Source organism: Porites lutea, chromosome 4 (genome assembly GCF_958299795.1).
Source record: "Porites lutea chromosome 4, jaPorLute2.1, whole genome shotgun sequence".
NCBI lineage: Eukaryota > Metazoa > Cnidaria > Anthozoa > Scleractinia > Poritidae > Porites > Porites lutea.
In genome coordinates, this window is record NC_133204.1 from 1,687,528 (window position 1) to 1,712,753 (window position 25,226).

The window sequence follows — 25,226 nt, forward strand, 5'->3', positions numbered from 1 at the left end:
TCTTGATATTAAAAACTGGGAGAGCTAGAATGAAATATGGAAGAGGTTCCTCTTAAGCAAGATACCGAGATCCCGCAAGTGAAGGCTGAAGACAAAAAAAGCAGCAGCGCAACGTCGAGTAGTTTCTACAACAAGCGCACCTTTATTATAGCTGCCATTGTTATATTGGTGTTACTGATCTTGGTCATTGTATTGGGAGCACTTCTTGGAGCTGAACGAGCGAAGCGCACCCCTAAAGGTATGGCTTTTAGGTGATCTGGTGGCCTACTTTTGTTTAGTTAGATGTGTAGCTTTAGATCCAGGCAGCCTCGGTTAAACGAATTCGTCTTCACACTACTGCTAGTTGTAAAAGGATTTGCTAGTGACCTTCAATTTGTGTTTCAGACATACGACTCTGCTGACTCTACTGCAAAGGTGTTTTCGACACAGTAGAGAAGGCAGAGAAGCTCAAGATAGCAGCAGTTACATGTGTTGCGGCTGTTTTGCTAATCATATGTCTCAAAGCGTTTTTGCACAACATTCGTCCGGAGAATGTAAATTTGGGATTAGCTGTAGCGCTGATGAATAACAGTCATTTAAGATTTGAAGGTCTTATCTACATAACTATGCGAGAAGCTGAAAAGCAAACAACCAAGCAAGTAAGTAAACTACCCTTGTGAACAAGAATCAAAATGATGGAGATATCGACAAACAAGTTGACCAACAAATCTAGACAATTTGTATGGTTGATACGACGATGTTCTCTAAAGGCGCGGGAATTTGATGGCTAGTACAATCATATTTTTGTTGGGGGACCGGGAGGGGGCGAATTTGATCACCAATAATGACCCGCGGGGTTGAATTTTTAAAAACCTAAATCAAATGTAGTTTGAATGACTGGTTCATGACCTCATATCAATTAGTCAATCACCAAGAAAATCAATCTTGTTTACCGATAGTCACACTCGTCAAGCGACACACATACATAATCTTTATTTAAACACGATAATTTTTAAAGCTATAAAAGCTTGTGGGGTCGTGTGTTTAAGAATTGAACTAAAACATCCAGACCAAACATTCAGAAAATTTGACTGTCTCGTTTTGAGAAAACCCTAGACTGTTCACTGTCCCCTATTTTCCCGTAAGATCGTCGAGATCGAGCTCTATGCGTTACGGGCTGCCATCTTGGATGAGTGTCAAAACTACTTAGGGGGCGTGGGGCGGTTTTTGAGGAAGTGCCTCCCTCCCCCTAGAGCTACATGTATAATCCCCGACGCCCGCCCCCTCGATACATTTGAAAATCAAGATGACCGCCATGAAAAGAAAGACGCGACATATCTCGACGATCTCACGGAAAAATAGGGGACTGTGAACAGTCTAAGGAAACCCAGGAGGTACTCCCTTATATAGCCTATACGGGGGTGTGCCGCTGGACAGGGTATGGTTTTTGACCTCTCTGTCTTAAAACAGTGTGTATACATAATTTGGCGCGAGTCTGTCCTAAACAGAGTATATGATTTTGTGCGAGTCGGTCCTAATAAAAACGGGATGAATTTTGTTTGTACTCTAAGTATATAAAAGCAAGGGCCACCTAATGACGGTTTCCTCCTTAATACAATGAAAACTCTTTTTAGGCTATCCAGAGATCTATAAAAATGCATTCTGAGCGGCGCTATCAAATTTGTAGTTGTTCGGTCACCTTAGGGGAACTTGAATCTTTTCGAAATTATTAGGGCTTCAGAGTATAATAGGGAACTTAAGAACCACGACGAAGTGCACGACGACGACGTCTGTCGACTGGGAAAAGACTGGAAAGAGAACGTCAGTTTCGGCGGGAAAAAGGAAACTTGAGATGCAGTCGGGTCGGTAGGTCGACGACGACGACACTAAATGTAAACACAAATGTAAAACTGTGATATTCGTTCGCGACAAAGCAAGATCTTATTTTTTAAGCCGGACGTCTAATTTCATTGACGATGAAGAATTTTAATTTTTGTGTTGTCTGACCTTTTCGAGTGGAAAAACAACTCCTTTCCGTACGAAGATTATTCAACTTTCAACCTGAATGAGATGACCGAGTCCGAGTGTCTGTAAGAGTTTAGATTTGGGAAAAGAGACATTCTGATGTGATATCCGTTTTCCATATAAAGTTTATTTCCTCTATATTAATGATAAATTATTTGCCTTACCTAAATACGTACAAATAAATTTATCACTTACGAGTTCGCTCGTTCGGCCCGGCCACAGCTGTTGTCATTCTTCGAAGTAAAAACAATTCACTAGTCGAATTTTCAATCAACATCGCTTGTTAGGAGGAAAAAAGAACGACACCTGGATTTACGAGGATAAGAAAATGAGGAGGAATTCAAAAATCGCTTACAACAGTGGATTTATATCTGCCGAAGCTTGTGGATTGCAGGACGACGTGATTCTACTTTGTTTGGCGCGTCGTCGTCGACGACACCACGACGACGAAATTTACTGGTCGCGCTTGTGTATGTAGTACACTGTAACTCACTTCCGGTCGTCGTGTCGTTGTCGTGATTCTTAAGTTCCCTATCATAGGTGACGAATTAAACCTTAATTTTGGCTCAAAATTTCAGCGATAATTTGAAATTACAAAATTGCCATGGCAACCTTCCGTACGTCAGTGTCAAGATGGCGACAAAGTTTCAAAATGTCATGAACGAAGATGCCAGGGCATAAAAAGACGCCTTAAAAAACCTGAACACACGAAAGAGCACATCAAGAAGGATTCTAACAGGTATTTTGATGACAAATTCTGAACTTAAGCCAAATTTAAGCTCTAAACGTTCGAGAGAGGGAGTTCTCGATCCAGGATAAACATGTCAAAAACCGAAGATTGATAACGTAATTCGTCACCCATGTTATTAATAGGTAATCAAATGGTATACTCGTGAAATTAGGGAATAATTTCACTTGCGTTTTGTCTTATATAAGCCATATAGCCCAGCCCTAGGCTAAAATAGTGAAATCGATAGCTTGTCGCAATTTCAGTCAAGTGAACGAACATCCATCAATTGATGTTTTGTGTCCATATTCATTGTGTCAGTGGGACAATTCTCATGATAGCAGTATCATAAACTGTCCTTTTAATCCTAGATCCATCCCTGGAAAAGTATACCCTCAGTTCACCATTCAAGTAAGAAAACGTCCGAGAAATACTTGCAGGTACAATCGACTACCGATAACCCGAACCCTCGGTAACTCGACCCTCGCACTAACTCGAACCAAAATCGATTTCCCCTAGATTTCCCTCATTCATTTACTGCGATTTTACAAACGGGCTGTTTTAGTGATTTTTTTTTAAATAAGGAAATCTTTAGAAATTTCAACCAAATTTAATACCAAAACTCTTCGTAAGGTCTTTTGTCATTCGCCTCAAAAAGGGTTGAATTAAACACTGCAGCTCATAAACAAAATTAAAGCGTGGAATGTAACCATAATTACCATAATTACATATCTTGCTTGGAACTTACGCCTTAGTCGAAACACCTTCGGGAGGCTCAAAATTTGACTTTTCGACAATTTTGTGTCCAAGAATTCAGCGCAGATACAAAACATCACGAGCTGGTACCGCAGAGGGGTAAACTTGGTAAACTGTAGTGTCTTCTGTACTGAGCGGAATTCTAAAGGAGCGCTTTATGAAAAGATATAAGGCGTTAGTCTCAGGGATGACAGATTTTGTTCGTTTAAGCGATTATATCTTGCTGGCAAACTTTAAATTGCAAACTCTGCCCAATACAAAACACACTAAAGGTTTTGACCGTCATTTCTTTATAAAATCGCGGAGTTCTGTCTTCTATCCTTTCCGCAAACATGGACCCAAAATCATAATTTCCCAATTTGGTACAACTGTTGCTTAAAAATCGCTGTAAAGCGCGATCTACCAAATAAAACAACCCTCATAAACTTCCATCATTTCACAATGTCTCTGTAAGATTGTATCCAAATCACCTCTAAAACAGCCGAGATATAAGCGTTTTAAAAGATGTAGCAGAAGCAAAAATTTTGCCTTATGAATTTATTCATAGTAGGTGTTCCACCGGGCCATAAAGTGTTTCGAATAGCCACAACCATATTAAAAAAACACACAGCATTCCTCGAAAATGTTAAAAAATGTTCAACGATATTAATTTTTTACAGGGCGTAGAGGAAAAGAAGATGGCGGTGAAAAGTCTGTTGTTGTAGCAACTTCTGCTCCTGCTCCTACTACTCCTGGTACTGAAGTGTGGTGGAATGTTCGTCTTCCAGACAACATTGTTCCTGATCACTATGACGTGGTTCTTTATATTGATCTTAAGAAGCTGGTGTTCTTTGGAGATGTATCAATTCTGGTGAACGTAACAAAGCCAACTGAGAATGTACTGGTTCATGTCAATAAGATGAATATAACGCAGTCTCCTACTGTGGAGAAGGCTTCAAGCGGGGGTAAATTAAAAGTTCTCCCACTGTCTTTGATCGCATGTTCCCTATATTTGAAATAAATGTTTCTTTGTAACCTTATGTAAAAACCCAAACGAAGACCATTAAGGAAGACGAGGTTTATGCTAAGTTGCTTTCTTCTCTCTTTTAATTCCAGAGGACATATCGGTGACAATCGGTCATAAATTGATTTTAAAAACACTTAAATACAATTTTCTTTTGTAATGATTTTATTTTTCATTTCCCAGCTCCACTTGGAATACAGAGACACTTTTGGTTTGAAAAGAACCAGTTTTATGTCATAGTTTTGACCTCCGCTTTGGAGAAAGGCCAACAATACAAGATCAAGATGAAATTTAGGGCAGAGGTGGGTGATGGTCTCGCTGGATTGTACAAGAGTACATATACAAGAGAAGATGGGACAGAAGTGTAAGTCAATTTCATAAACCCTTCCACGTTTTTTTAAAACTTTTGACTGGGACCACGGTTAGGCACAATACGCTAACATGGCTAAAAAGAACGCCTTGAAATAAGTTAAGATGCCATTTAGTTTGAACACGATTTGTGGAAAACTAAAGAAGATATGGTTCCGCAAAAACGCCGAATTTTACAGACCTTTGTATGGTGGGAAATAAGTTTATTCCCACACCATACAAACGTCTGCCAAATTTCTCGACTTTTTGGAGCAATATCTTGGCTCGTTGTTCGGCACGTATCACCGTTAAACTTGGTAAGTTTTCTAATTTTATGACACTCCTTCTGGCAAAGTCAGTGGATAATTACTAACTGGTCTTAATCAAAACTTGAAAAAAACCGTGAAAGAATTTATTGTGTTGCCATTGCTTTTAAGAAACAGGGTCTTGTTGTCACGTCCAGGAACTTGCATATTGTCATTGGGTCACAATACTATTGTTTAAACCCTTCAGTTTGATGCAAAGCCGAAAAGTGAACACGATGTGCACTTGTTCATAGGAAAGTGAAAAATGTGGCCAGAATAAGGGCGCCCGAAATTTGCGTCTAGAAGGAATTAATGTTTTTTGCCAACACTTGAAAGAATCTGTCATAGAACATTATTTAATCATGATTAGCACTTGCAGGTTCAACTAATAGGCCATTTTACAGCTGTGTGCTTGGGCTCTGGACAGATAGATAAATAGGTGAGGCTGGAAGTGCTGCATTTCATGTGCAAATTGTGTTATTCTCATGCTAGATGAAGATAATCATGCATTTACATTATTAAAAACGAGAAGGTTTGTAACAAGGTCACCTTTAGATCGCTTTTGTTTCAACGTCATGACACTGAGCACACACTGACTGTAAAATGACCTATTAGTTGAAAGCAACTGAATTTGTGGCATTTTCATTGTAGTACTATGGCAGCTACCCAGTTTCAACCTACGGATGCACGAAGAACATTTCCTTGCTTTGACGAACCAGCTCTAAAAGCAACATTTACTTTTACTTTGGTACACGATCCAAAGTTGATCTCCATTGCGAACATGCCCATTAAGAGTACTGAGATAAAGGATGGCTGGCAGTTTGATCATTTTGAAAAAACTCCACGAATGTCCACTTACCTATTAGCTTTTGTGGTGTGCGACTTCGATAAGACTACTAAAACTACTGGACGTGGAACAAAGGTAAGCACGATAAAATAACATGTTAGTTATGTTAATAAGATAAGATAAGATATATTTCACTAACCGCTTGTTCATAGAAGATTGTAAGCATGCAGTTACCATGCCTTTCGTGAGACTGCTGGAAAAGTGAAAACTGTCCAAAAAATCAGAAAAATATATCTGTTGATTTGTACCTTATTATAGTATCTTATATTTTACTTGTCAAGGTATTCTAGTTAGCATGATTTTTTTGTTGATGAGTTGATGAGTTAGATCATTTAATTCGTAGATGACGTTCTATGCTCCACGAGACAAAATTGATCAAGTTGAATATGCCAAAGAGAATGCAGTCATAATGTTAGATTACATGGAGGAGTATTTCAATATTACCTACCCTCTACCCAAAGCTGGTAAGCGTTCCTGTGTCATTAAGTTGTACTCTTTAGACATTCGATAAACAGGTTCAGCTCTTATAACTATCCGTGTTTGTTGGCACCCAAATGCTTGGTACGTAGCTGCGTCGCCTTTCGTATCATGAGGTACATTGAGCGACCGTATCATAGCAGAAATCGAGAGGTTTGAATGTTTTTTGTACCTGACGCGACTGTCTAGAAAAAAAAGGTTGCAAGGTGTTCGTATTGACCGGAAAGAGTGAGTATTGACCGGAAAGAGTATTTAATCCTCACAATCTGGGTGCTGATCATGCCAGTGCAAAGCTGCTTCTAATATAACCTCTTCAGCATACACGCACATTTTGTTATATTGTTCTATTCCTGATACTTCTGAATCGGGCGCAAAGGCAAAAACAAAATAAAAACAGACAGTTAACAAAAAGATATAACGCGTTGAAGGGGACAGTAAATACCGAAAAGAACGAGAGGACAGTAAGAATTGAGATGGTAGAATTTTTCACAAAACACTCCTTAGCGTGTTTGGCATTGGTTTTATAGCCATTATTCTTAGTAGTAACACAGTGCATACTTGTACTTTTAACCACATTTGTGTCTTCAAGGATATTACTTCCGAAAGAAGCAAACATTAAGTGAATCGTAAAATACTTCCTCCGTGACTCAGTCATGAACTGCTTATTGACTCAAATGCATGAGTTTATCATTTTGTTTAAAAGTTACTCACTAACAGATTCTCAAAAGTATCTAATTTTGAACATAACTTCCATTTTGGGTGACGCCTAAAATCAGGGTCAGTTAAAATCCGGGACCTGTCAGTTATCTACTAATGTGATGAAAACTCTGCCTTTTAATTTGGTCCATTTTGGCCAGTTGTCCAAAATGCAGCGCTCTTATTGGTTGAGTTCCAAAACGGCCTCTCCTCTTCTATAGTTTTAAGAACTTTTTTCATATGGCTTGGTATTATGTTTTTGCAGATATGGTTGCCCTTCCTGACTTTGCCTTCAGTGGCATGGAGAACTGGGGAATAATAATGTATCGAGAGGCAGCCTTGCTTTACAAACCTAACGCTTCGTCAGAAGCTAATAAGCAGCGCACAGCTGGCATTTTATCACACGAACTTGCTCATCAGGTATGCTTTTTCACTCTTGACTTACTGTCAAGGAGAAGTCTCACTGTTCTTCTTTTGCTGCAGAAGATACTTCTAAATCACGGCAAAACAAAATTGTTATGCTCTAAGACGGAATGGCAAAGTGTATCAAAATATGTGTTTAAAAAGTAGGAAAACCAGGCGTGTCAATGGTGCTCCATCTTGCTCAGTTGTTTTAAACAGTAACAATTGCTTTTAATCCGCTGAAGAAGAGGGAGCACCCTTGAAACATTTCGCTAAACATTGCCATTCTCTCGATTATTTACGTTTCACAGTTTCTTCAAAACTTTTTGTAAGTCTCTAAGACGGTTCAGTTAAGTAGTAGCCCAAATTTCAGTGAACGACTTGAGTGGACGGCTGCGTCAAGTGAAACCCAAAGCTCGTTTTACAGGCGAATGTAATGTATAACAATGTCAAATGGTAAAACCTTTCGGCAGCAAAAGAAAAGTAGTTCAAAATTGCTTATTTCGTAGAGCTGGTATGTATCGTGCATATGACTGTCCTTCGTTTAATTTTGGTTTCAGTTTGGGCTTTATGACTCTGTGTACATCACCCATGAGCATGCCACTTTCATATAACTTGTATTCATGATTAAACCACGTCATTTTCTTTCTACAGTGGTTTGGCAACTTGGTTACTATGGCTTGGTGGGATGATCTTTGGCTGAACGAAGGATTTGCCAGCTTTGTCGAATTTTATGGAGTCCATGAAACAGAACCTGAGTGGAAAATGGTAACCGATGTCTCCAAAATGGCATTAAACAGTTACTGCAATTAAAGATGCACATAAAATTCTAACAAGTTTAAAGTGGTTCCCTTTTGATAACGGAAGGGACGGGCCGGGGTTATCATTAAAACAGTTATAAACGTCTTGGAAATAGCAAGCTTCCAAAGATGTTTTTAAATAACCCAATGTACAGAAAAACGATTAAAACAAAGAAACAGTACTTGTAAATAAGTTACCATTAGAAATGAGGTTCACGACCGATAAGCAGGACTGATTCACGATGATAAACTGATTATAGAAAAATTGCGCTTTGTGCCTCAAACTGTACAATAATTACCACCTAGCAAAGGCAACTGAAATCGGGCTGTGGTAATCTGGTAAAATAACCCGTCCCTACATAGCAACAATCCACTTAACTCTCGGACGTACACGCAAATTCATACCCCCCGCCGTGGCACGAGGGGGGGGGGTGTGGTGGTTGATATGTTGCAGTATTTCGAAACGATTTTACTTTCACTGAAAAGCCTTTGATCTTCTCAACAAGATGAGGTATATTTTAAGGGTGGTGGGGCTGCTGGAGGCCTGTGACGTCACCAAACAGGGTCGCCAACTTGGATTTTACCAAGAATTAGAAATCAGGGAAAAACCGCATGAACTGGTAATTTTTTGAGCTTGACATGTAAAATAACACACAACTAAGTGCTTTGCACCACTTTATCTGCAAGCCCCACTTTTATTGTTGAAAGAAGTAAAAAATAACTTGCTTTTTCTCTCCGGCAAAAATGGCTTCACCACCTTCTAATTACGACGCTATATCTTGCAACCATAGTAACTGTCCATCACTAAACTTGACTGCAAAAAAAAGCGGGGAATAGACGAACAGCTACTGAAAACGTCAGGTGCTGATGTTCTATCGTCTAGGAAAAATCTTAGAAAAACCTAAGAGGCGGGTGGTAGCCACCCCCCTTGTACGCCCGAGGGTTGAATCATAGAGAATAGAAACTACAGTAGTTAGTAAAGAGAATGGTTTGCAGAGGACGTTTTTGTTCTTTTCCTTCAGCTAGACCAATTTGTAGTTATAGACATGATGTTGGCATTCACACTGGATGGTTTGGCGAATTCTCACCCAATCAGGGTTCCTGTGAATCATCCGGATGAAATCAATGAGATATTTGATTATATCTCATACAACAAGGTCAGTTGGTTGTTATTTGAATCTTCCGCTTCTTGTATTGGATGTTTATTTGACCATTACCCCAAACTTTACTTAGAAACAGTTGGTAATTTTTGCTCAGTGTGATTCTCATCTATCTGTCAATTTTGATGAGGAAGTTTAGCTTGCGCAAGAAAGCGTGAATTTTATTTATTTATTTATTTTTATTTATTTTTTGTCATTAAAGGATTCTTTTTCACCTCATACTATTTAGATCCCATTTCCCAGAATGGATTTGTTGGGTCCCTGCTATACTACTAATGCAAATCACTGCATAATTATTCCTATCGCAAGTCAACCGATACGAATACTTGATTATACTATACCACCACCAGAACCACGAATACTACAATCCTCACCATTACTTCTCTCGACGTGATGTTTTATATTTTATTAATTGTCAGGGATCATCAATAATTCGCATGCTTCAACATTTTCTCGGTAAAAGTGTCTTTCAGAAAGGATTAACGGTAGGTATATATCCTTGGTTGATGGATTTAGATTTAAGCTTCGAGTTTGAGAGTGCTTAAATTGCATGTGAACTAGTGTGAATAAGTCCGTCAAAAGGTCATTTCGATAGTGTTGTACATTCACTATTATTCTGAGTTACTCTAAAAAATAACCCAAACATTTCCTGCTCAGACCTTTAAAAGAGTCCTTAAAAATTTATTAAACACTGAGTAGCATAATAATTAAGCCGTTCCAAAATACTCCGTAACATTCTAAACATTGTAAGGTTTTCAATCTCTGCTAATCTGTAGGCCTTGTATCAGACGTCTAATCGTTTAAAATTCCTATAGGCGTTCCAAGTTCTCAGCTTTGAATCTGTTTCGTGAGAGGTTGATCTTTGCTTATTCTCAGTGTTTTCTTTGACTAATAAACGCCCACTTAATTTTTAGCGTTACCTCAACAAATATCGGTATGGAAATGCAGTGACAAATGATTTGTGGGATGCTTTTGAAGAGGTGAGTATTCAGGCAGGAAGTTGTTTCTCGTAGTTTCGTTATTTGGGAATTACAAAACCGACACCTGAGTATATATCAATAGATTGAATCTTTAACAAACTGTTATTACACTGTAATTTATCCACATACACTGAAAAGGCTAAGAACACTTTTAGATCAAGCTATAGTAAATTGAGTTATTACTACCAACCCAGATATCTTTCACTCATTTTTATATTTTGCAATCCTAACGTGATCACAGTGAGTCATTAGTGACCTAACAGATGAAGAACCGGGGCCAGCTGACAGATAAGATCGGTGTGAAATCCAGATTGTCAAAAGCACTAAATAAATGTTTTGATTCCCTTACTCGAAATACAATCGAAAGCTAGGTCTCTAAACGTTAAATGCAGTCTTTCATCAATGAAATAAAAATGCAAAGCTCAGGAATGTGAAAAGGCGTAAACATACCTATGGAGCTACCGATGAGGCTCGTCATTTTAAAACGAGTGTACTCAAGGTACTTGCAATTACGTCAGTTGGACATGGATGCAAACGTGGCCTCAACAAATCGTTTACCATGTCTCTTTATTTTTGCTTGCTCAGGTTAAATGTTTTGGCGATTTTTTCCACGATGCACAGATTAAAAAAGTTCTTATAGGCTTATTTGAAGATTTATAGCCAGGGATACACTCCGACACCTTTTAATGTAACGTATCATAATTCTTTGTAGGAAAGTTGTGCGCAGGGCAGCTGTAAACGTGTCAAGCAATTGATGGACACCTGGACACTGCAGATGGGGTACCCCGTGTTAACTGTTACCAAGAAAAGTGGAAATACATATACTGTATCACAGGAGAGGTTTCTTTACGACCGAAATGCAAATTTAACCTCGAAATACAAGAGCGCATTCAAGTAAATATCAATGTAACGCTGTCATTTTTCCCTCTATGTAGTACATATACCATAAGCCCTCTCGTCCAAGATCCTTTCTCAAGTGCAAATATGGCATCATTGGCACAATGTTGGCAGTTACCAGTACATACCACTTACCCCTTTTGGCAATGCGCGTTCGAGCCGCGGATCGGAAATAGCTCATGCTGCTCCGCAAATCCAACTGATCTGTTTTTCGATCTCTTTAGAAGAAATATTTGTACCTCGTTATCAAATTTTCCTGAAAAACAATTTTCTGCAGTATCTTGTTCCTTCGCCATTCGCCTCGACTAGTATGCCAGCTTTTCCGTGGCAGCAACATATAAAAACATATCATCATCATCGTCATCACCAGACTGTCGATTGCAAGAGCTCTTTTTCATTTTGCATAGTTCTAGGCAACCCCGAGACGGCACGGTTTCTATACAATTTTTTTTTGGAAAAACTAACCAGAGTTCAAGTTTTTAAAAAAAAAAAAAAAGCATCCCATTTTTAGCAAAGTTTAATTTTCTTGATGCCATTAACTCGATCATAGAACATTCCATCATTAAACACTTACACCATCACCATTATTTATAGTTATACTCCAATCTATCGTTTAGGTTAACTTAATTTAGGATATTCAGGTGAATGGCGCCCCCTACTACCTGCAGCCCTACGGTATTTTACAAATAACATCTGACGTATAATATGTAAGTTGCCGATCAACTTTAAATTCAGGTTAAATTTTTAGCCCGAGGAAAATTCTCACAATTCTTCGCCTCCTAACCTTACAAATTAGAAAAAGTAAATCAAACTGCATTTATTTTTGACCTGTAACACGTTTACGTTTTTTTTTTTCAGTTATAACTGGGTCGTCCCATTTACATACGTCACGGGAGGTAAATCCGAGCCTACATCCAAGCTTCTAGACATGACGTCAGGTATGAAACTCACCTCCGTTAATGTTTACCGTGCTCAGCATTTAGTAATTTCAGTTTCCGTTGGTATTTTCGATATAATTATAAACTTGAACGTCAATCAAAATAGTTGTTGTAAAAATAAGTAACTCTAAATAAGAGGAAATTTTGCTGGAACTAGCCATAAACAGGTAGTAGTGGAGAAATGGGTTTTCATTATTAATTAAGAAAAAAATGTTGCAATATTTTATAAGGAAAAGTTTCCACGGTCGAGTAGCGAAAAGCACCCCTTCTGAAATGCTAAGATTTACGTGGTCGCATAGGAGAAGTACTTGCACCAAGAAAACCTATTTTGGTAAAAATATATATGAATGCATGTATTTCTCTGCATGCAAGTCATAAATTAATGATCTTTTCCTTTATCCATGATGATATATCAGTTCAGTTAATCCTGTTACGAAAAACCTACTTTGGTGTATCTTGCTACCCTAATTGTTATTAGCTGAAATTGAGTGGGACGGTAGTGGCTGGCTCAAAGGAAATGCAGGTCACACTGGCTTCTACAGAGTCAACTATGCTGAACAACAGTGGGATCAAATTATTAAACAACTGGAAACAGATCACAAGGTCAGTAATAGTGATGGTAACACACACGGAATCGTAATTCCAGTCAGTTAATCAGCGTACCAACTATATATATACATTACTATATATATCTTCCTTTGTAGCGCATGCAAGTTTTCAAATTTGTTCGTTATCATGTAATAATGGTGTGTGATGCTTGTAACGGCCATTCACCCTGATAAAGGCCGTTTAACACGGCCGAAATATAGGTGAGAGACGAAAAACATATTGTTTTACTCTTCACTTGTGGTACTATATTTATTGAGTTGTGAATTGAGTGTCTTCTAAAAGATGCTTGTGATAGGTTATACAACTATATAACATATATATAGTGTATATTTGCCAGGGAACTTACCAATGTGTAAACGGAGAATTGACAAAACAAATTGTTGAGGTAAGGGTTGGGGAGAGAGACTAATGAGAAAACACCCTTTATTAAATATTTCTTTTAGGACTCTGTTTGACTGGTGTAAAAAAATTGAGAACCCCCTAGCAGTCCTGTCGAATTTAAGTTTTACTCCTTTTTATATCCCGGTTTATGGCCAATATCAGATTTCATCACGGTTTCTTCACATTTTTTACCCATCAGTGGAACAGCCCGTCGTTCTCCATTCTTCTTTTGTTGCCGGTACTTCTCGTGGATCTAGTAAACGGAACTTCTTCTACTTCGGATTCTTTTTCGTATCCAATTTCATTAAATCAATATTCTCACCACCTTCACTTTCAACTGCATCATCTTCGTCGCTCAAGTCCCCTGAATCTTCCGTTTGCTGCTCTTCCTCTCCCTTCGGTGTTAATGGTGTATTTTAAACTGCAGTTTAATTTGCCTTTTCAATGATATGTATATACACTCCGTGCAAGTTATGACATTCTGTGTATTTGTTTAGCTCTTTCACGGCCAGTTTCCGTAAAGTCCCTGACTGAATTAAGTTAGCCCAGTCGTAATTTTGTTTGCACGCTTTTGCATGCCTGTCTTCCTTTTTTTTCCCGTTGTTGTCTATTACTTCTTACCTCACATAACACTTGCAGCTGTTCATAGTGCTTCACAGTCTTTCATTAAATTCATAACCACTCATAATCCCTATTACTAAGTTCTCGGCTCCCGGCTGCCAGTTGAATTTGTTGGAGCTCTGCAGTTGCCCTTTGGCAAAAATGCAGTTTCTTGCCTTGTGCTCCGGAGGGTAATTCAACAATCTCCCTGGGAGAGCGGTCTTCATTTGTACTTGGAGCGCTGAAGACGCCCAGGTGATAACTGACCTTGCCTTGACCTATCTGGACAAGGACATGGTGTATATTTTATCACAGGTCCTCACAACCGTCGGATTCGATAGTAATCACATTTGCCTTTTTATTCAGTACATGATTATTCAAAACTAAAGTACTCTATGTATAGCTCTCTCCTGATTGATTATGCTCTTGCATAAATAGATCCAGTTCTTTAGTTTACAGTAATTGGGAAAGAAGGCTTGCTCGCTTTCTGGTACTTTTTTTTACCTAGACTTTATTTGTGGAAACGAAAATAAAAATAAGTGTTTTTCTTCATAAGTTACATGCAAATGTGAACTATAATGTCAACCGAATATTCTTGGCAGGTATTTTCTGTGAAAGATAGAGCAGGGTTGATTGACGATGCTTTCAATCTCGCCAGGTAATCTATATCTAATTTAAATTTCAATAGTCAGCTGTTTATTCAAATTTCGAATTTTTGCAAAACTTGATATTCAATAATGGGGTTTTATTTATTAAGTTAAGATGATCAATATCGTTTGGTAATAGCTTTAACTTTGCTTAATGGATGACCCTATTTCTGTAATTTCTTGACGGTCAAGAATTAACGCAATTGAAATCCAAGATGGCGGTCATTTGGAATCATGACGTAATTTCATCTTCGTATGATGTCATGAAGTCACGTGGTGATGTTAGCCTAGCTTAGACAACTGAGAAGGTTTCATATGTTATTAGCTCATTTTATCAAAATCTATAGAGTTTACTCTCATATAATCGGCTAGTACACACCGCCACTACTACCAGATGCAGTCTGTCAGTACTTCATTTAGTAATTATTAACTTGACGTTTTACTTCCTTCGCTCCAGAGGTGGATACCTTAAGTATTCTGTAGCGTTGGGAATCACCAAATATTTGAAAAATGAGGATGAATATGTACCTTGGGCAGCTCTCGACAACAACATAAAGTTTGTTTCAAGGATTTTACCTCAGTCAAGTCCGGCTTTTAAGTACTTAAAGGTACGTTTAACGACTTTCTTTTGTTTTTTGTTCCTAAAGAAACCCCAAGGTTAAAAATGACAATTGCAAAATAGATCAGTTGATTTTATTCCTTGTCGGATGGATAATGAACAATGACAATGAAACTTTCAAATAACCAAGTTAAAGATTACAGCTCACTCTGGGCAGTTTTGGTGTACTTTGAAGGCATACAATATGTTCGTTTGGCTGTAATGAAGTATCGCTTCATTAATGAATGCAGGACTGACTGTCATTTACTATTACGGATGTTTATCATTAATTTTGAGCATCAAAATATCAGGTCACAAATGTTATACAGAATATAAAATAGACACCATATGATAAAGTTAATACTAATTAAACTATTAATTAAAAAGTAAATGACGTAGTCCGAATAGAATGTAATACTATGCCTAAAAATTGTACATTTTTTAGAGATACCTTCAGTCTCAAGCAAGGACCCAGTATGCAAAACTTGGTTTTAAAGACAGCGGAAGTCATCTTGATGTGTAAGTTGTTGGTTGTAGCACTATACGTGTCTAAAACAGGAACGTTATTGGTCGAGGCGACAAGAGACATATTTTATTAAGTTTTCTACGGCTCTCGGCTCAGACGCTTCTCATCATCATAGCAGCTAACTTGATGTTGCCAGATCATGATCCGCCCTAACTTTAGCTGAAAGCTAAATTTTTATCTTTAGCTAAACCGGGAAGAGAATTTTTTAAAATTAAAATCGTTTTGTTTTGCAGGTACAAAAGAAGCCTAATACTGAGCGTGATGTGCAGTGCGGGAGAAGCGTCATGTCTTAAGAATGCATCTGATTATTTCAACAAGTGGATGGAAGATCCCGTTCAGTATCCGTAAGTGCAGGCGTTCCTTGATCCAGGAATTTAAAGCGGTTCTTTAATAGTGCAGCTTTAGATATACGCGACGCTTATCCACTCCCATGCAACGTTTCTATGCTACATGTTGTTGTCTTTGTGTATTCCAATTATCTGCAACAGTGGAAAACTTAGAATTTCCTTTTTTTCAAATTGGCTTAAGCTGTTGCTGGATGTACGCTACCAAATCAGTTTTGGGCCTGTTCCACTACAGAGCAACTAAAATCTTTGAACTTTACGAGATTAAATCCTCTAGTGGCTTTGTCAGGCTTTAAGTTTTTGCAGATAAGAGTTTCATCTGCCAACTTTCATAGTATTATGGGTAAAGTGTGTTACCTGTTAGATATTTATGTGGGAAACTGTTATGTGATAACTATTTAATAGCTGACGCCTTGATGAGTTAATAACACTGTTCGCAAATATAAAAAAATGTTAGTGTTGCGAAGACACGCTTTTTTTTAAATCCCCAGAGTCGAGTCTATGCTTGTAGCGTCGCGGGATCAAATTTTTCCTCATTTTCCTGCTAAAATTATCCCTTGAACGTGTCTCCCTCCAAAATGGACAACATGACCTTTTATCTTTCTCATCTTTAATCCTAATAGCTTTTCTTCCCAATAGTGGCCAAAATCAAACTTCCGTAAAATTTTCAAATTTTATTTTGTAAAATGCTGGAAACAATTAGAATCATGTGAGAGGGATGCCAAAGAGGTTGCTTTTGAATGATCCACAGAACGGAACTTTTCCGTCCACAAACTGAAAAGAAAGTTAAAACCGATCACCTTACAATTACAAGACTCCATCATTCACTCTTGGAGTTGATATTTTATTGTTGTTGTTTTTTTTTTGCAGCGTGCCAGCAAACCTGCGCTCTCTGGTGTACTTTTATGGTGTAAGAAATGGTGGGGTCAAGGAGTGGAATTTTCTCTTTGAACAGTTTCAAAAGTCATATGTTGCAAGCGAAAGACAGCAGTTTCTTTTTGGTTTGGCCGGTGCAAGTGAACCCTGGCTCTTGAACAGGTGCAGTACTTGCGTCGAAAGGAAAATGAAGCGTGGATTCCGCTGGCATCAAGAAAAATAATTTTTTGACGCAACAGATCACGCTTATTTTCTGCTTCATTGTATATAGCATGCCGCTGACCACAGTTACCCCTTTTTTGCAAACTTTCTTTTGACTAGAAAAAAATAAATTGGTATAAAATGACTAGCGACGACTAGAGCGCAATAACCTATCCTTGTTTGCGAATTGATTGATACAATATTTTGCATCTGGTCTTCAGATCTATCGCTTTTCTTACTTACGGACATTACGGACAGGAAATGACTCCATAGTGTTACAGGGTTCTTCGTTTTGCGATAGAGGACGTTTGAATTCTAGGCTTTTGCGTGAAGCGGCATTTAGCTGGCGGCCGGGAACTAAGGCTCTTATGTGGGTTAAAAACATTACCAATTTTGGGAGATTTTGCTATCTAAACATTCCTTGTCTGAGAATAAACATCACTTTAATCTTTTATGAGTTTTTCAAGCGACGAATTCACGCATTAGTAGGAAAACTCAAAAACAGATGTTTCTGTTGGTTTCCAGCGGCCATATTTGTGCCCCTCAAAGGGACACAAACACAAAGCTTTAAAATTTGGTTAAAACGTTTTCCCGAATATCTTTCATATGAAATTTCGCACACGGCTTGGCGAGGCTCTTTGAATATTTATCTTCTTTTATTTCCTAGATTCTTGACTTTCTGTATTGAATGGTTTGCAATTAAATTTTTGATTGCGTGACAGTGAAAACCCCAATATTATCATTTTTCTTGTGAACGAGTTGAGTTATTTCCGCGAGTTTTCTTCCTAGGTACTTGGAATATTCCGTGCGTCCAAAGAAGATCAGAACACAAGACACTCGTTCTGTAATTTTAAACGTCGCCACCCACAATCCTTATGGCCGGCAGTTGACGTGGCAGTTTATCAAACTTAACTGGGACTTTATCATGGAAAAGTAAGTACTTTTGAATTTACGTTTGTTGGTCAGTAGTTAAATAATAAAAAAGGTCATTTGCTTCTCCCGAAAACCTATTTTCAGTCTGTTTTTAATTTTGAGCAGACGCGTACAGTTACCATATTTAGAGTGCATGATATAGTAGGTCATATACCATGATGGCTAAGCCAATCAGAGCTCTTGAATTGCATTATCCAATGATTCAGTTTTTGATAACAACAGTGATATGAGCCTTAACATTCTCGAACAGAAAGCGATAAATTGTAGGGGCTGAGACTAAACGACGCTAGCCAGTGTTACAAACGGTTTTTTTAAAAATTTTCCTTTCATGTCAGGTTTACAGACACTCATTTCAAATTTCTTTGGTACTTTTCTTGATGAATCCTTTAATGAGTTCTTATTGCAGTAGTGTTCTTTTTTTTTCCAATAAATATATTACTCAATGTTTATTTCCGTGTGAAATTCCTTTTGATTACCAGATTTGGTGGAGGATTTTACACAATATCTAAGATAATTCTTGGAGTTACAGAAGGATTTGCTACTGAATACCAACTCGAAGACGTGAGTAAAAATAACTGTTAACTGCTAATAACAATTACATTTTTCTTGAGCGTCAGTCGATGAGGAAAATGATGGCCAACATTATTTTAAAGTGGCTTTTACTACGCAACAAAACCAAACGACAAAGTCGCCTCCTATGTCAACACAATTGTCCCTGGAACAAAAATGGCATGATATTTTCGTTAACCTGGGTCATGAATGTCTTTTTTAAATCATGTTGTATTGCCATGGCAGATTTTATGTAAAATAAGTTTTGAATGTTTTTTTTTTTTAAGCTCGACTCCTTGAGAATATTGTGATGGCCTTAAGCGGTCACTAACAACTAATGCTTTCTTTCTTCTTTTGGTAGTTAATAAGCTTTAACAAGAATCACCCCGCTGGTTCAGGAGCGCGGGCTCAACAACAGGCCGAAGAAACAGTTAAGGCGAACATTCAATGGCGTCAAGACCACGAGCAAGATATTGGCAACTGGTTAAAGGACTTCCTTCAAGCCAATAATATACCGTATAACTAGGACGACTGTTCCCAAATCAATTCAGAGTCTTTTCATTTCATGTGCTGTTGATAATGTTCATGGGACGCTTTCGATATATTATAATTCAGCATGATAGCGAGTCTTAGAGGACACAAACAAAGAAAACAAATAAACATGTTTATTCATAATTGTTTATTCATTTTTTTTTTGTTTAGGTCCTCTAAGACTCACCATCATGCTGAATTTTAATATATCGAAAGTGACCTATCACAATATCCTCTATCTCATTTTACGTAAGACGAATAACTTTCACCACCAAACCTCTTTTTTTGTAATTATCGTTTTATACTCATGCAGAAAGAGAGGAAATGCGAAGAATTTTGCTCTCAAAAAAGGCCTAATGGTGAATTTTCTCGTCTGACGTAAAAAGGTATTGTTATACAGCTAGAATTTTTCCTCAACAATGCAAATGCTTATTGGTTACTTAGAGGTCATGTGACACCTAACCAATAACCCGGAAACCTTTTCGGACTCTCGTTTCGTCTATGCTCCCTTTTCCAACCAAAAGTCAAAGATAACTTTAAAAAGAAACAAGCTAATATTAAAAGGACGTTCCTTTTTATTGTTTGTAAATTAAACAGTGAAAAACAGGTTAAGCTTACCTAACAAGCTTGTAGGTTTAATAACAAAATCCTAGAGTCTCTTAGGTTTTTAAATGAATGAGCTTTTAAATGGGAAATACTTTTAAAAGATTGTGTTTGACGATTCTTCAGGACCACATCAGCTAGCTGATGTTCTCTCCTAAGTTCGTGAGACTAACTGTAGTCAGTTAGCAAAGTCTTACTAAGATACTTATGCTTCATAAACATATCTAAAGTCGTTGGAATTGATTTCGACCCAATGAGGCAGTCAGTGCAGCTTCTTGGCTTCCCAGATTCACCGGGGAACAATTATCTCTTGCCACACTGGTTAATTGTTAACTGGAAGCTGAAATATTGAGAAGGACTTGAAGAGTCTTTCGTAAAATACTTCTAAATGGAGCACAAATGAATTTTCGAATTTCCTTTTCAACTAAGGATTTCTACATATATAATTACTTGGTTTTATTAGCTTTTCAACGCCTGATTACCTTTGTTGAGTGACCTACTTGTTTTCAAGTAACATTACATTAGAACCGAAATAATAAATCATGATTTAATGGAAACATCATAGGGTATCGTTTTCTGAATGCTTAGTACCTAGGCAAAATTTCATTCGAAATTGTCACTTTTTTCTAAGCATTCACAGTTTTCATTAGACTCCGGATTCGTCAATCACAGTCCTTTTTTAGACAGAAACGTTTCCAACCAGTTTTCCAGGTCCTTTTCATTCCTTTTAATCCAGGCTATGTTAGATTTTACCACCTCGACTGCTTGAGACAAAGACTGGTTACTCAAACCAGATCCATTATCCAGTTCTTTGACAAAACTCAGGAGCTGAAAAAAATTACACGCACAAAGGTTTATTTTTCTTATGTTACAGAGATTTAGGCTATCAAGTTTACAGCAATCGGCAAATTAACAAATCGACAACAATTTTCCATGGTCTGTATTCTTGAGTTTTGAACCTTTCATACCGGCCATTTCTATGGTTGATAAGAGTACAGGCCATGGAAAATTGTTCTCGATTTGTTTTTTAACATAACATTGAAAGTTTTGACGTACACTTCCGTTGAAGTTTGTCAGAAAATCGCGCGCGCGAGAAAGAGAAAAACACAAATCGGGCCACCATCACGTCATTTCCGCGGTACTCTTATTGACCACGGCTCTCGACCAATCAGCGCGCGAGAAATCGCACAGTAAAACGTCAATTTGTACCAAGTGAAAAAGTTGTCCCTTTACTTGTCGTTTACTGTTCATTTCTTCCACAAAAATATTAGTAGTTTCACGCCAGTTTCATCGTTATGAATTTAATACTTTGCATCGTTTTATCTGCTCATTTCTTATTTGCAAATCTTACGTTTGCCTTTTTTCGTAAACGTGATTCTAAAGCTCATCATTATTGGAACAAAACGATTTCGGGAACTCGATACATCATATAACTGGAGTTAGTAACTCAGTGTTGGACTCGTCGTATGTGTGTAAAAGTAATTCTCTATAAATGGTTTATGAAAAGCAACCCATCGAGCTCCTAAAGACACGAAAAAAGAGCAGTGCAGAAGATGATTCAGTTTAGTTCAGTGTCAGTTTATTTCACCACAAAAAACAAAGGACAAATATTGATTCCACAGAAAGGAAGGTGAAAATTATTCGGTGAAAATCTGTACGAATTTTTACTGGAACTTAACTGAGTATATTCATCATGAAAAAATCTCATCTGTTTTCCAAACTATTAACTGACCTGCTGAAGTTGAAAGTCATTTGCAAAACCACGAGTAACAGATTCTAGTATGCCAGATAGAATGTATAAACCCTCTTCATACCTACAATCAAACGAGAAGAAAGGTTACACACCAGAACGTCTATCCCCCTTGCAGGTGAAAAGCAATTGCAACGAAGGAAGAATTGCCTTGAAGCATTGAAATCGGACGCCCAAAGCTGGTCCCTGCTGTACTTCAGTCATTGTATGGAGTGGCGGAAACTTTCAGATTTGCTTCGAACTTAAAAATCTCTTTACGGTGACCAATTTACTTCACCGACTTAGTTAATAAATCAAATTTGTGGTTATATATTTTAGATGTAGACTTTTAAATGTAGCAAATTTCCATGTTATGGACCAAACACAGCAGAAAAATCCTATCACGAGAACAAATAAACAGAGAAAAGTACTAGTGGCCAGAGAATACTCAACCGTTTTTCTAGTATATTCCAGTGTTTTAATATGAAGTCCCAAGCTATCTGTCTTCCAACATGGCTATTCTCTGCAACTTTACCAATCACTAACGGAGTGTTTGATGACTTGATTAGTGTGGAGTTCAAAGAAAATTGAAGGAACCTGAAACGATTAAGACATGATGTTTTTGCAGTTCACTTATTCAGGCAATCTTTTAACATTTCCTGGCGAACTGTGAAGTTGCCTTTGTCTGACAAGAGGGTAAATCAACAATGATTGCTAACGTACAATTTCTTCCACTGTTTTACGTTAGCAGTCACTGCTAAAGAACTGGCTCTATTCTTACTAAAACTGATTGACGGAGGGTCGTCGTTAAAAATCATCTTGAGAGGAACGTTTCACTGATGCCTATATAATGTGGAATAACTTCACCGCTGAAGCGTTTAAGGGAAGTAACTGCTCAAGGAGTTTAAGGCCTGTGTCAAAGGTGTGTTCGGAGTATATGATTGACTGGCAATATTTCTCTCTAGAATTTTTCCCCGAAAATAAATCTTGAGGTCTTCTTGTGCCTTTTTACCAAAAATTGAAAATGACAGAAATTGGCGAATCAGTGGCAAAATAAATTGGAGTTTCTGATAGAGGGTAAACATACATTTCTCTTTACGTTTGGAACGAAGGTACGCGAAGTTTAAAATTAAAATTTTCAATAATTCAAGATTATATTTGGGCATTTAAAATGATGTTTTGCCTTATAGTTTTTTTATTGAAGCGCAATGAACTGTCATTCCAAACGTGAAGTGTTAGAACTAAATGAATGAGAAAAATGTTATTGCTTGACTAAGTTTTTTTCTCAAACCCCCCACCAGTTTGTCAATTATTTACGATTTTAAGAAAATGGTCACGTGACATACCACATGACTTATTAACACAATATTTATAATTTAAGGACGATAAGTTCTTTGTATGGCAATTTTTCATTCAGCTCCTAATTCTGTGCCGAAGATATAGCCAATAAATCATTTTCCACAGGTAAACCCTTTAGACCCAGGCCTTAAACTACTGGACTGACAAACCTTGGCTGTGAATGAGAATTAGCAAATCTGACAGATTGGACCTGAACGGCTGACTGACTGTCTGACTAACCTGCTGACTGTCTGTCTGACTGACTGACTGACTGGATGACTGGCTGACCGACCTGCTGACTGTCTGTCTGACTGACTGACTGACTGGCTGAGTAGACTGACTGACTAACTGACCGTCTGTCTGACTCAGTGGCCTACTAGACTGACTGACTGACTCACTGACTAACTTCCTGAATGGCTGCCTTGACCGACCTGCTGACTGACTGACTGACTGACTGGCTGACTAGACCGACCTGTTGACTGACTGAATAACTGAATGGCTTACTGACTGACCTACTGACTAACTGACTGACTGATTTACTGACCTTCTCACTGACTGTGACTGACTAGATAAAATAAACACAGTTGACAAACCAAACGACTCTTACCTAATATTTTAATTTATTAGATTTACCTGCTCAAAATCCAAGGCTCACTAGAAGCAGCTAAACCATGCATCAACTTAGCGCTTTCTGAAGCTACAGATGTGTGGAGCAACTGATCAAACGCAAAATCCCACTCTTCACGGCCGCCTTTAGCAATTCCATAATAATACACCAGTGATCGGAAATTAGCTGGCACTCTAAAGATTAAAATATAACTTTTCTTTACCTTTGAAGCCGACGTGACTTGGTGTTGAAACCGGGGGGGTTACTCTTGAGAATTCTTGGTAGGGTGTGTTGCCTAGTTCTTTAAACCCTGACTCTACTTCAGACCAAAAATGTCATTATTCACGCCCACTTTCAGACCTGGGGCCCGTTTCTCGAAAGTTCCGATAATTAACGGGCCCGGTAAGCTGTCTCCGTTTACATTAAAGATCGAGGTTTCAATAGTTTTGCATCTAAAGTGATAAAACTGTCAGGGCCCCTGGCCTCTAAAATCCATACCTGTTTTCAGGCCTGGGGCCCGTTTCTCGAAAGTCCCGGTAACTTTACGGGCCCGAAATCAAATATTCAAATCGAAATATAAAGAATAAGAGCGCGGGTCCTGGCTGGCAAACTACTCCATTTTGTTTCATTAACTGACAGTTTTATCACTTTAGATGCAAAACTATTGAAACCTCGATCTTTAATGTAAACGGAGACAGCTTACCGGGCCCGTTAATTATCGGGACTTTCGAGAAACGGGCCACTGGCCCATAGATATTATGTCATCATTCGGTTAGATAAGAACAATAACAGAAAAGATTTCTTAAAATTCATTTCAAATTCGCATTTTTCTCTTTCTCTATTCATTTGGAATTGAAACGATAAAAACGTTCATACACTCCTGTAGTTCCCTCGAAAACCATACCCGTTTTCAAATCAAAACAGCGCAAAAACGATACCCTTTGGGACAGCACATACCTAATTATATGCCTTATAAAAGGGAGTATCCCTCAGTTTTGAAACCAGCAGCTACAACGGAAAGCGCAGCTGGTGTTTTCCAGAATTTTCTAGACCTTTTACTTAAGAATCACGCCACAACAACTGAACGGTTAGAAAGTGTAAAAAACAAATCAACTCACGGGTTCTTTACTGGATCTCTCATCCATCTATGAAAGTATTCAGAGGCATTTGACAGGCACGTTTGTTCTCCCATGGCGCAAACAGTTTCCAAGATTTCTGGACGCAGAAAACTGAAAAAGGAAGTGAAGATTAAAGAAAAAGAAAGCCGTGTGCTTGAAGCCAACATAATCTGCATCGAAGAAGGAAGATGCAGATTCTGGTCGTTCCTTTACGTTCTTTTTATCCCGCTTTTTGGGTCTTCCAGAAAAAAAAAGGAGATGTACCCGAGATAAAACCATCTACCTCAGTTCCAGCAATTAGCTGCTTTATTATGCTCATAAAAGCATATATCAGGTTTCAAAATCTGAGGTGCGTTTGAAAAACAATAATTTCTGAAATGAGTTAATAACGAAAAGTGGACACTATTGAAAAGATTGAAAACTGTCAGTTCGAAGTTCAGCTCTTAGTAAGAGTGTTGGCTTGAACACTACCCAAATTTCTTCGTTTTTTAGCTAGTCAGGCCTCTTAAGTTAGACTAGGTTAATGAAGCCAAACGGTAATTAAAGTTCACTGTGGAGGTACATCTGTAATTCTTGAAAGACTGGATGAAACATGGTTTTGTATAATGGTCCATTTTCAAACTTAATGAAACGCTTGCTACCAGTGAGCCCTGATGATTCAAAGAAGAAGTGTACAGTATGTTGCCCAGTATCCGG

The 25,226-nt window shown here is 38.0% G+C and overlaps 2 protein-coding genes across 2 annotated transcripts in view; one reads left to right on the forward strand and one right to left on the reverse strand.

The window, feature by feature from the left end:
* On the forward strand, positions 1 to 20,295 carry LOC140935173 (glutamyl aminopeptidase-like). The gene is made up of 21 exons (XM_073384705.1): positions 1 to 238; positions 4,147 to 4,431; positions 4,674 to 4,854; positions 5,795 to 6,065; positions 6,334 to 6,454; positions 7,429 to 7,583; positions 8,220 to 8,333; positions 9,388 to 9,522; positions 9,945 to 10,010; positions 10,440 to 10,505; positions 11,218 to 11,399; positions 12,261 to 12,340; positions 12,819 to 12,943; positions 14,533 to 14,588; positions 15,035 to 15,185; positions 15,621 to 15,694; positions 15,935 to 16,045; positions 16,916 to 17,083; positions 17,912 to 18,055; positions 18,535 to 18,616; positions 18,966 to 20,295. The coding sequence occupies exons 1-21, from the start codon at positions 37 to 39 to the stop codon at positions 19,128 to 19,130; spliced, it is 2,934 nt and encodes a 977-aa protein (XP_073240806.1). The 5' UTR covers positions 1 to 36; the 3' UTR covers positions 19,131 to 20,295.
* LOC140935178 (glutamyl aminopeptidase-like) overlaps positions 19,691 to 25,226 on the reverse strand; it is a 22,003-nt gene continuing 16,467 nt past the window's right edge. Inside the window, exons 17-21 of the mRNA XM_073384714.1 lie at positions 24,531 to 24,641; positions 23,439 to 23,606; positions 21,921 to 22,064; positions 21,471 to 21,552; positions 19,691 to 20,566 (exon numbers count right to left, since the gene is read on the reverse strand). Coding sequence (XP_073240815.1) covers positions 20,405 to 20,566; positions 21,471 to 21,552; positions 21,921 to 22,064; positions 23,439 to 23,606; positions 24,531 to 24,641 — 667 coding nt within the window. The 3' untranslated portion in view covers positions 19,691 to 20,404. The remainder of the gene's footprint in view (positions 20,567 to 21,470; positions 21,553 to 21,920; positions 22,065 to 23,438; positions 23,607 to 24,530; positions 24,642 to 25,226) is intronic.

What these genes read in the sequence shown, in the direction of transcription:
- LOC140935173 (XM_073384705.1), top strand. Translation starts at nt 37, where the DNA reads ATGGAAGAGGTTCCTCTTAAGCAAGATACCGAGATCCCGCAAGTGAAG. An exon ending in GGAGAAGGCTTCAAGCGGGG is followed by an intron (nt 4,432 to 4,673) that starts GTAAATTAAAAG and finishes TTCATTTCCCAG; the next exon opens with CTCCACTTGGAATACAGAGA. An exon ending in GAAGATCCCGTTCAGTATCC is followed by an intron (nt 16,046 to 16,915) that starts GTAAGTGCAGGC and finishes TTTTTTTTGCAG; the next exon opens with CGTGCCAGCAAACCTGCGCT.